General features: G+C 54.2%; 1 protein-coding gene across 1 annotated transcript; it reads right to left on the bottom strand.

Moving 5' to 3' along the window:
- Positions 1–5543: 5543 nt before the first annotated feature.
- On the bottom strand, positions 5544–9925 carry Msx1 (msh homeobox 1). Its single transcript, XM_052735852.1, has 2 exons — positions 9022–9925; positions 5544–6739 (listed from the first exon to the last, which is right to left on the bottom strand). The coding sequence occupies exons 1-2, from the start codon at positions 9806–9808 to the stop codon at positions 6297–6299; spliced, it is 1230 nt and encodes a 409-aa protein (XP_052591812.1). The 5' UTR covers positions 9809–9925; the 3' UTR covers positions 5544–6296.
- Positions 9926–11689: the final 1764 nt, after the last annotated feature.

The raw sequence follows: 11689 nt of genomic DNA, 5'->3' as shown, positions 1-11689 counted from the left end.
TATGCACAAACAGATACTCGGGGCTGAATGTGGGTATCTGCCCAGTTGAACTACAATGCAGAGATTGCCTGTGCCTGCACGAGTTGGAGGGCGAGATAGCCCCTGCTGTCCTACAGCGAGATAGCCCCTGCTGTCCTACAGTGAGATAGCCCTTGCTGTCCTACAGCACCAGATTCAAATCCAGCCAGTTTGTCTCCTGAAAAACCGAGCAGCAAAATCCCTCATGGTATCTGTGCCCATGAGGATGAGGAGGGAGGAGGTGTGGCGGGCCCCAAGAACCAGGAACTGAGGGCAGACCCTTAAACTTGCTTCTAACTAAAGCCCAAAGGCAACTCTTTATTGTACCTGTTAAGATGTGCTAGGCCATACACAAAGGCATTCGGGGTGCAATCAGAGCTTCCATGAGACCTAATAAATTGCTAGAGCCGGGCGGTGGTGGCGCACGCCTTTAATCCCAGCACTCGGGAGGCAGAGCCAGGCGGATCTTTGTGAGTTCGAGGCCAGCCTGGTCTACAGAGCGAGATCCAGGAACGGCGCAAAGCTACACAGAGAAACCCTGTCTTGAAAAACCTAAAAATAAATAAATAAATAAATAAATAAATAAATAAATAAATAAATTGCTAGAGAAAGGTCACCATGCAGATGGCAACAAACCTGGACTTGCGCCCCATGTCTCAGGCCTGCGTGGTCAGCATACTCTGGCTCTTTGAGGTCTCCTGGAAGGTTGGGACACAATTCTACCTGCTCTGTTTAAGAACCCGTGATCGATATTTGTTGTTGAAGGGACAAACACACTGCAGAGCTCTTCATGTTGTTCCTGTGACCGCTAGAAAACAGGAGAATCTTACACTTGGTATATGGGGAAAAGACAGACTCAGGGAAGTTAAAGATCTCGTCTCAAATCACACAGCCTCCAAATGTCAAAAGCCAGCAAGTACAGGCAGACCATCCAGCTCTGTGCCAGCAATCAGACACCAGCAGACTGCGGCACCTAGTGGTACTCTGGCCATTCCTAGCAGCACCCATGTCTTTGTGCCTGCCTGACAGGGCCTGGATGCTGGACAGACATTCCAGACCTTGGGCCTGGGTTCTGTCTAAGTCTGAGCAGAGTCAGGTCCCTTGGGAGCCCCTCTTGGGAAGACATGAGAGGCTTTGCCAAATTCAGAGCAGCTGTTCTGCTCTGGGGAAGAAGAGGGCTCCTGGTGGTCAATAGCCCCCAGCACTCCCCACCCTCAGCCCCATGAAAGCTCTGCATCCTAGAACTGACTATGTACACATATGTACATGAGGACCCAAACCCCAGTGCATAAATAGTCACATACGTGCTCCTGCATAGCATTCCTCTGGTGCTCACACTTGTGCCTGCACCCAGGACCTAGGATGCTGTGATCTGTGCATCTCCAACAGAGACCCACTCTTCCAGGCTTTGCTGTGCCTCTCCCTGGGTCTCTCCAGACACCATTCCGCAGGAATTCTTCCCCTCCATCTAGATCTGCCTCTCTCCTATCTCTCTTTTCTGCAAGATAGCGTGTTTCTGTCAGCAGATCTTAAGCCTCTGGCTCTCTATAGACCTTAGAGGGTGGCCTTGACAGTGTGAGGTTGCCTCTATGAACTAGGGCCTTGTGTGTATAACGTGTAGATATATCGTCTGTGTGTGGTTGCCTGTCTGTGTCAGTGGGCTGTGTGTTGGGTTTGTGCACAAGGTTGTGTGTTTGTTGGAGTGTATGTGCCATCTCCTGATTTTGTGAATGTGGTTTGTGATGGCTGGTCATGTGTTGGGCGTGTGTGTAGGTCTGAGTTGTGCGTCTGCGATGCACGTGTTGGCTTTGTGTGTTTGCTGAGGCGTGTGCTGGTGTGTTGTGTAGATGTGTGTGGGTCGTGTGTGCACAAGCACTTTGTAGGCCCTTGCTGTGGTGTGGAGAGCCTGCATGCATCTGGCAAGGGGACTGTAAGCAGTTGGCATTACGAAGAGGCGGCTGTCGCCGCGGGGTGGCGCTGTGGCAGAGGCAGGCGGGCTTGCGGCCAGGGCCCTGCAGGGCCGAAGTGTGCCACAGAACCGGAGCTGTCGAGCGGAGCTGAAGGGATCTCCTGAGTCTGGGGTGCAAGCTTGGGGTGGAATGGGGGAGAGTGGGCACTTGGCTGTGGTAGTTGAGGATCAGGTGCTCCGGGTGGCTCCCGGCTGAGGGACCGGGGTCTGTTGCGGAGGAGCTAGCAGCTGGAAGGACAGGACGGAGCCGGGGAGGACGTGCGGCCCCGGGGGCCCGGCCAGGCCGGCGCCAGCCGAAGAGTTGAAAGGCGGCCGCTGCCTCTCCTCCCCGCTCCCCTTTGAGCCCCCGATGGCTCTGGCGGAGGCGCAGGCCTGGACCGACCGGGCTCACCTAGGGACCTCAGGTCACTAAGGGGCCCCACGATGGGACGCTGGATCTGTAGGCCTCCTGCGCGGCCTGGACAGTCCGCCCAGGATCAGCTATCCGAGCCACGTACCCTGAAACTAGGCGCTCTGAACGCGAGCCCCACCCAGTCTCCCGGGTCGCGACCGCCTCAGCCTGGCTACCCACGCCCAGAGCTCTGGTGCCCCAAGGCCCCTGCCCTGGCCAGCGTCATCTCCGCCTCAGCTACCACGCTGGGCCGGCCGCTCTAGTCCTGTGGCGTCGTCAGAAACGGAATTTGCAGGCTGGGTTTCCGTGATCTCTCCAACAAAATGAAAACGCCGGTGCGGACGGCCTGCAGGGCAGGGAAGACGTCCCTCTCACGACCTTAGGAACAGTGCTTGCTTTTGGTCATGGGAAAGGGGTTAAAGTCACAACTGGGACCCAGATCACCCGTGGCCGGTTGCCCCGGACATTCGCATTTCGTGCGAGAACTGTCATGGCATTCAGTGCCCCTCAGCTATAGAGACTCGGGCTGGTGCTCGGGAATGCGTAGGTACCTAACGAAATGAGATCGAATCCCTGTTCTGCTTCTTCATTAACTGTGTGTCCTGTCACCTCTCTGGGCCGCAGTAGCCCTCCAAGGCTATAGAAATCTAGGTTTGAGCGGAGAAGTGAAGCCGCCGGCACACTCGGTAACATGCCCAAAGAGTAAGTTCCAAGAACTGACTCTTCTACCACAGGGCCCTAGGTGGTGACCCTCATTTCCCGCGATCGAGAGCACTCGTTAGACCACTAGATCAGTAAATTGATCCGTAAAGAACCGGGCCAAGGACCAGCTACAGACATCACTCTCTCTTGAATAGACAAGGAACTCAGCCCCAGAACCGACAGTGAGAAGCAGTATCCATCTCCCGGCCGCAAATTTCTGCTGCGCTGAATTTAAAGGGGCCTCGAAAACTGGACGTCAATCCAGTGAGCTGCTCAGAGACGGCAAACATCTATTGGGCACTTTCTGTGTACCCAGCCGTCTAGAAAGAGAATTAGAAAACGAGGTGTGCAAAGAAAGGGCTAACTACAAAGAAATAAAAATAGAAAAAAAAAAGAAATGAACGGACCCAGTAGTGGAAGGAAACCCCGGCCCAAGACTGCTTCCTAAGGCCACGGTGCTTGCGGGCGGGGGTCCGAGGGAGGCTCGGGAGGGGGAAGAGGAGGCGCGCCCGCCTCGCCTCGCCTGCAGCTACCGCCTCGCTGGAGCCATGGCGCGTCTGCAGAACGCAAACCGTTGCTCATTACGGCAATTATGTTGCTCTAAATTTGCCTCGACCCTAAATTGCTAAACTCAGAGGAGCCAGGAGGCCCAGGAGCTTGGGCCCGAGGAGACACGGGATCTTGCCCCGCCACTCCTCTGAGTGAGGGGAAAGGACTTTCTGCGCCAAGAACGTGCGGCGCGAGCTGGAAACGCAGGCTCCAGGGGAATCTTCTGCGCCCCGAGTGCCAGGCAGGTTAACACTTCCCCAAATTCTAGGAGCCAGGATGATGAGGATGCCAGGACCCCTTCCCCGGGTGAGAAAGCGGAGGTAGAGCAAGATGGCATGACCTTGCCTATGAAAAGGGCACACAGGCACCGAGGCAGGATCCAACACGCAGCCACCTCGACCCACCGGGGACAGACTCAGTACCACTGTCTACCTAACCATCTCCACTGGCTTTCTAGGAAGGAACCCAGGAGATTCAACATGGGAGTCAGGACGTTTCGGGTTCAGGGGGTATACTGAACTGTCCTAAACTGCCCCCGAACGGCTTAACCTAAGTGACTGACAGCCAGAAGCAGAGGGACACCTTATCTTCCAAGTGCCTCTAAAGGGCATGTGGTGTGAGAACCCAACCTCCATCATGACCCAGGTCCTGGATTTGGCTTCCAGAGGCCCAGAGGCTCAAAGTCACTCCCCAGAGTCCTTCCAGACTGTCCCAGTAGTAGAACCAAGATCCATGACAAAGCTCCTTAAACTTGTCCTTTTAGGGAGGAGGGTGTGACAAACAGCCAGAAACATAGAATCTTAAGTCTAGCAACAGCAGGCTGGAGGACCCAAGGCCAAGGTCCCTCTGGAGTATCTTGGGGCCAGTGCAGAACCCTTCCAACCCCCCCCCCCCCCACCCAATCTTAGTCTCATGGAATTCCCCGGCCACCCTGAGCCAGAAGCAGTTTCTACATTTCAATCCTGGAGATGTCCACATCTCCCTCAAGCCCAACCCCAGGTACTAGGGTTCTGGGTTCCCCCTCCTGACATCCCTGGACTCCAGTTGCCCAGAACTTCCCCTGCATGGAGTTTGGATACTCAAGCTCCCACCAGAGGGAGGCTGGTGGCCGGGACCACGTAGATTTGGTGAGACTTAAGGGGTGGTCACTACACCAGAGAAAGAGGTGGGGGGTAATAATAGGCTCCATTTACCAAGGGGTCATTATTCTGTCTTTCACACCCTTGCAGAAGTTTCCTCAGAAAATTAAACTTGCACTTACATATTTCAAATATACTTTTCTTGGAAGCCAGAACTTGACCACATAAAGGAAAAACCCCGTTTAAGAGGGCAGGAGAGCAGGGCCCAGGTACTGGTAGCCTTGGGTTTTCTGTACTCCTCAGTATCGCTGGATATTTGTGTGTTGTAAGAGAGGCTGGGCTAGCTGTGCAAAGCTCTCTAGGCAGCTCGAAATGAAACTCCACAGAGTGTGTCTGCACTGGTGGCTGTTTAGAGACCCCCACCCCCACCCTCTTCAGTAGGAAAAACAGGTTTGAAGGGGCAGGAATTGTCTGGATTAGCTGTTGACAGTCATCAAACCGTTTGGGCCAAGTCACTTTGTTCTCATAGACAGTTTAAAAGGGGAGGAGGGAAAAAAAGAGTCGTTATAGGTGGAAAAGAGCAAGTGTCGATTTCAGCTTAAAGTGAATTGGAAAATTGAGCCTAATTATCCTAGGTAATTGCTCCAATTCTCCATTTGACTGTGTTAATGCAAATCTGTCCTGTGTGCCCCCCCCCCCAGTGATTCCTGAACATCTTCCTGTCGCCTTTGAAAGTTGCTCATTGTAAAACCGCCACCAAACTGGAAAGCAATCGTACACGTGAAGAGAAAGAAGGACCAGTAAAACACACAACTAAATCCACAGACATCATATCTTGTAGCTTAAAATTAATTTATTTAACAAATATAGCTATAATATAAATGATAATAAAATTTCAAATATACAATATATTACATAGTACACACGATCCCTTCAAAAGGGATGTTCGAGAGCCGCGACAATGTACTGTTAAATAGAAACAGATTTTGTTTTTCTTTCTTACTTTTTTTTATCCTGGTCCTGGGAAATTCTCTTCAACCTACCTTTATAAAGCACCAGCACGCGCCCTGCCCCCTCAGAGCAATGCTTTGCTGCTAAAGCTCTTGGGAGTTTGAGAGTGGAAGGAGCTGGGCTCCTTGCTTTCTACAGGACCGTGTTCGTTTCCCGAAGCACCAAACAGCAATTTCTCTGCGCAAGTCCAGCCTGGCTCCAGGACCGGAAGCAGCTGATGGAGTCATGGCCTCTAGTCCCTTTGGCCTCTAGTCTCCTTCAACCCGGCTCTAATTCTGCCGGGGACCACGGATAAATCTCTTGGCCTCTGTGCCCTTAATTTCCACATCTATAACTCGCGGGTGTAAATCTAGATTCTCTCGAAGAATCCAAACCCTTCCGAAAGCCACTTTCTCCCCCTTAGATGGGATCAGAGTCGGAGAACAGTAGGAAGGAACTGGAGGAACTGTAGCAGGGGGTTTTAAGAGAAGGGGCAGGTGGTGGTGGGCAGCGGAGCTTCCTAGGAAGGACTCCAGCTACTAGAAGAGGTGGCTGGGGGCGGGGTAGTGGCACCACAGGGAGGCGATTCTGGACCCACCTATGTCAGGTGGTACATGCTGTAACCTACGTGGGCCGTGTAGAGTCCCACGGGCGCCACGGGCAGCGCAGCGCGCTGGAAGGGACCAGAGGCACTGTAGAGCGAGGCGCCGGCGGCCGCGGCTACCGCAGCAGGGCCGCCGAGAGGGAAGGAGAGGCCGAAGGCGGCGGGCGGCAGCATGGGCTTCGCGGCCATCTTCAGCTTCTCCAGCTCGGCCTCCTGCAGTCTCTTGGCCTTGGCGCGGCGGTTCTGGAACCAGATCTTCACCTGCGTTTCGGTGAGGCTGAGCGAGCTGGAGAACTCGGCGCGCTCAGCGATGGACAGATACTGCTTCTGGCGGAACTTGCGCTCCAGAGCCAGCAGCTGCGCGGTGGTGAAGGGCGTCCTGGGCTTGCGGTTGGTCTTGTGCTTGCGTAGGGTGCAGGCCGGGGGACTCAGTCTTCCTAGGGGGCCGGGAGAGGAAAGAGGCAAGGAGTGAAGAGTGTACTACTAAGGGACAGAAACCGTTCTAGGTACTGATTTCTCCCAAGCACCTCTATGTTCGACACTATGGAGCATTTGAAAAATATTTTCTCCATCTGTATGTAACCCAACCCGTAGGGCAGAAGTTCTTGCCTTACTAAGATTCCAGGTGAAATCTAACCATGTTCAATGCTGAACTACAGTGGGACAGAGACAGTGCCAACCTATCTTAAAGTCAGGCCTTCCCCACCCGGGGCCTCTTCTGGGCTACTGCACAGAGAGAAGATGATTGCTAAGGGGGCCATAAAACATTCAGGGGCCCTAAGCCCAGCCCAGGGTCATACTGGGTTTTATACTTTAGGCACACATTTGTATTTGTGTCCACCAAAGGTACTGCATTGGTGCTAGCCATAGGCATAGAATGGATCTTGAAATTCCACGCTTTCTATCAAACAGCAAGCTTCTACTGGGCTCTAGAGCCAATCAAAAGAAGAGAGCCATCCAAGAGGTCACACTGTGACAATTCTAGAATATATACGAGGCTGTTTATCTAGACGTGCTGCCGGTTCAGATCCTCTCGGTTTTCCCTACAGTCTCTCCTATCGAGGTGCCTGGGTTCTAGGACCACACCAAGCATAGTGTGTGTGTGTGGGGGGGGGGAGTATGATAGCTTTTCCAACATAGTTCAGTTTCAAGAGACGGGTGATGCCCACTTGTCTTTTCTTTTAGTTTTCCCAGCAAAGGTTAAATCTCAGCAGAGTGCTGCCACTGTGTGGAGGGCAGGCCCAGTTAGGGGACTGAGTTTCAATCCTCCATCACCCCTGCTATGCGGGACAACACTGTTGCAGGATAAAACAAGCCTCAACAAATCCCCTCCCCCAACACCACACACACACACACACACACACACACACACACACACACACACACACACCACTTAGTGAGTGCCTTGACTTGGGGTCCTAGAGGCTGAAGTTCTAAACCAAATTCCTAAGTCTCCAGGAGGATGCTTTGCCTCTGCAGCAGCTTTTCCTTTAAGAAAGCGAATTGAAATTGAGGACATCTCACCATGCGGGTTTTGCCTAACTATGCACTTCTTGGCACTTAAAAAAAATAATAATAACCCTTTGGGCCCTCAGACCACTAGGATGTGAGTCAAACGAAATTTCCAGTTAACATCCCCCTTCTTTCCCAGCTCAGGCTACAGCGTGTCCGGAAAGAAGCTGGCCCCAGACTCGTTTTCCGCCAGGCAGCTCGAAAGAAGGGAGGGTTCATAGGGAAATGTCACTTTGGTCAACAGCAATAGTCCAGCTCTGGGCCACCTTCGCCAACCATCAGGCCCGGGGAGGGGCTGTCTTTTCAAAGACGTTTAATCCCCAGATAAAAATCGTTCCTCAGCATCATGCCATTGAATTTGCAATGCTATTATGGTGCGAAATAATCGGAGGAAACGAGGAAAACTTGGGAATTTCCCGTGCTCCTGAAATATCTTCGAGCGGGTTCGCTAGGGAAAGACGCCTGAGGGCCACGAGGATTTAGGACTATCCCGGAACATGCCGCTGGCTGCTGGGTCGACTTTGAAAGCTAGGTCCAACACATTCGGGAGCTAGCAAAGCGATTAAGGGGGAGCTCCTTTTGGCTGTCTTGTTGCCCCGCCCCCCTCCACTTGTCCACGATTGTCCCCTCTTGCTAAATCATCCACCCGCCCAGAAACACCAACTAACAGCTTAGAACTTGATGAGTGGGGGAGGAGTTCTGCAGAGTTTCGGAACCCCTGGAGAGGTTCTTTAATGGAGAGGGGATTTACCGACTTCTACTACCAGAAAGTGAAACTCCGCAGAGAGAGGCTGTACTGGCCGCTGGGCCCATCTAAGTCGGGTGCAAAATAACTGGGTTTAGGGTCAGGTGGAGGAGCAGGGAACCCTCGGCGTCCTAAGTACCGGAAGAATAAGAGGGTGTACGGGACCCCCGCGCGCTACAAATGAACTGACACGCTCAGCGGCACTACGCCAGGGCCAGGAGCCCGCGAAAACGGACGAAGAGGTTTGCCGGCTCCAGGCCTCTAACTCTCTTCCTGGGTGAGAGTGGGAAGAGGCTCCAAGGGCCTCCTCCCCGCCAACGCAACCTCTGCACGGCCTCCAGGTACCCAGATGCAGGTACGCCGACGCCCGAGACAAGCCGGCGCCGGCGCGCGGCCTGGCGCCCTCGGGCCCCACACCCCCCTCCTGGCCCCTTCGCTCTCCATCCTGGGCTGGCTACTTACTGGCTGGGGGCGGGGAGAAGCGGGGACTCTGCATCCACGGGGTCCGGTCTGGCTTCTCGGGGCTCTCGGCCTTCACCAGAGCATCTTCTGGCAGCTTGAGGAGTCCCCCGACTGAGAAATGGCCCAGAGGCCGCGGCGAGGAGGGCGCGTCCGGGGCGCCCAGCGACCCGGGCCGGGTGCCCAAGTGCTGCAACGAGCCACCCGCTGCCTGAGGCCCCTCGGAGGCCACCAGGACGCTCTCCTTGGCCCCGGGCTTCCTGTGATCAGCCATGAGGGCCTCCACGCTGAAGGGCAGGAGCGAAGCGGGCACTTTGGGCTTGGCCCCCTCCTCATCTGTGCCCATGGCGGTCGCCGTGGCCGCAGCAGCGCTGGGGGCTTGACCAGCGCCTCCCCCGGCAGGCTTGCCGAAGGCGGAGTCCTCCACTTTGACACCGAGCGGCAAAGAAGTCATTGCAGCAGCCGGGGCCATGCAGAGCCGGACCCCCACTCCAGCCGCAGCTCGGGCCAGCCCTGGAGCATGGGTTTTGGGCGGGCTGGGAGCGCGGCCGGATTCTGCGAGCTCCCGGGGCCCTGGCCCGGCCGGCCCTCCCGCGCGAGCCTCCTGCGGCTCCCCCAAAGGCCAGCTCCGGCGAGCTGGGCCTGGATCCCTACGCCGCGCAGGCCGAGTTCCCGGGCGCACTGGCCGGCTCCGGGTCCGCCGCCGCTCCCCTGAGAACTTGTTAATAAGGCAAGGCCAGCGCGGCAGCAACCAATCAGCGAGCGAGGGGGCGGGCCCGGAGAGAACCATTGGGCCGCGCTCCTGTCCCGAGGCGCGCCGGGCCTGGGGGCGCTCCGGGCAGGAGAGTACCGGGGGAGCCTATCCGCCCGACTTCGCCCGGTGGGCATCTGTCCGGCTGGGTCCCTTTAGAGGTGGATCCTACCGAGTTGCAGAGGGACTTTCCTTTATTAGCACTTCTCTTCTGCCCTAGTCGTCCCCCACCGTTCCTTACCCGTGTCTTCCTTTTCCCTCCTGTTTTCTTTCCTCTACCGTTTCTCTCACGGTCTGTTGCTATTTCTTTCTGCCCCCCTTCCCTCTGCATCTCCCTCTTTCTACCACGAAGATTTTACTCCAGTTCACTTACAAATTTTTTTCATATTTGTTTTGAGTGGTCATAGTTATTTGTAACAGTAGAAAGGGATCATATTGATTTATTTCTTTAAAAAAAAATCCTAAGTGTCCTGTGTATCTCAATCTTAAAAAGTTTACCTCGGGGTAAAAGTGAGCCTTTGTTTCTAAGGGCTGAACAAAGTTTGTCAAAGGAAGCCTGGGCCCTGTTGGTTCTGTGGGTGCAAGAGCATGTATCATGATCTGGGAAATGCATTTAGTTTTCATACAAACATGTACCCTCTCCCCTGACTTTTCTCCAGCAAGTTACACCTCTACCAGAGAACTGCTGGCCAAAGGAGCCCCTGGATCCCTTGGGTGGAGAATTGGAAACATCAACAACAACAACAAAACAAAACACCGATCTGGCCTCAACGTGACCTCAAGCAATGAGTCCTCAAAAACCTAACAGTTTGCTAACGCTGGGGCTATGTTGGAGGGTAGAGGCCCATTTGAAGAAGGGGCAGGAGAAAGAAAGCAGTTCCTGGCAGCGTAACTTTGGTGCGAGGCTTAAATACTTTTGTTTGCCGAATTTCGAAGGAAACGTGGTTTTATTTTTGCTGATAAAAAAAAAAGGAAGAAAGTTATTGGGGGGCGGCGGCACAGAAGATCTATGTAAATTGGGTTCGGAGGGGAGAGGGTTCTTTTATGGCCTCTTATCCCAGGGCCCAGGCCCGCGGCTCCGGGGGAGTTGGAGGAGGTGATTGGCGGCTCACCGGGACTGGGCATTGATGACTGCCGGGCTCTAATCTCCAGGAAACACAAGGGGCTGCCGTGGCCATTTAGGGGTAATTATCCGAGCACGGAGGGATAGCGAATTCCCTGGCCTTTTAACTGGGCGCAATAAAAAGCTGTAGATTAGGGGCGACCAGATTAAGGAAAATGAATTACTTTATTACCCAGACGGCGTCCGGGGTCTGGAGGGAGGGGTCGGGCTGCGGCGAGATCGGAGCCTCACATCTGCCCACGGGGCCTGGAGAAATAGGAAGGCCTCGGGGCGGGTTCGGGAATACTCGCTTCTGTGAAATCACCGGATTTCTTAGGCATCTGAGTCTGCTTGAGCAGGCGCAGCGCGGGGCTTGGGACTCAAGCTCACTTAGGCCCAGCTGGACGCCCGGTGTACTGGGTCCACTGAGGTTTGTTCCTTGTGCATGAGAAGCAGACCCCATGCCACCCTGTTTTAAAGCTTGGCAAACGAAAGCTAAGCAAGAGTGTAGGCCGAACCTCGAAGCCCAGAGGGGACGGCGAACATCTGTAGCTGACGAACTAACTAATTAAGCTGTTGCTAGATCAACTCGTTCAGCAGAGTTAGCCGATTTTCACTCGGCGCTCCTGTTAAAAACAGAAGCGGAAATAAATCCCCTAAGTGCTCCTTTTAGGCCAGCGTTTTTAATACAAGAAGTGTTCGTCAAAAGGTAGGGGTTTTTAGTTGCTCCACCGCGGTCCCCAACTTAAAACGATTCTCTCCCAGGAAGAGATCAGAGAATCAATCCAGTGTAGCTAAATCCTTTTCCCTGGAAAAAT

The sequence above is a fragment of the Peromyscus californicus genome, unplaced genomic scaffold, assembly GCF_007827085.1.
Source record: "Peromyscus californicus insignis strain IS unplaced genomic scaffold, ASM782708v3 Scaffold_13__1_contigs__length_99412109, whole genome shotgun sequence".
NCBI lineage: Eukaryota > Metazoa > Chordata > Mammalia > Rodentia > Cricetidae > Peromyscus > Peromyscus californicus.
Note: the sequence above shows the minus strand (reverse complement) of the source record. Positions and strands in the feature narration are given on the sequence as shown.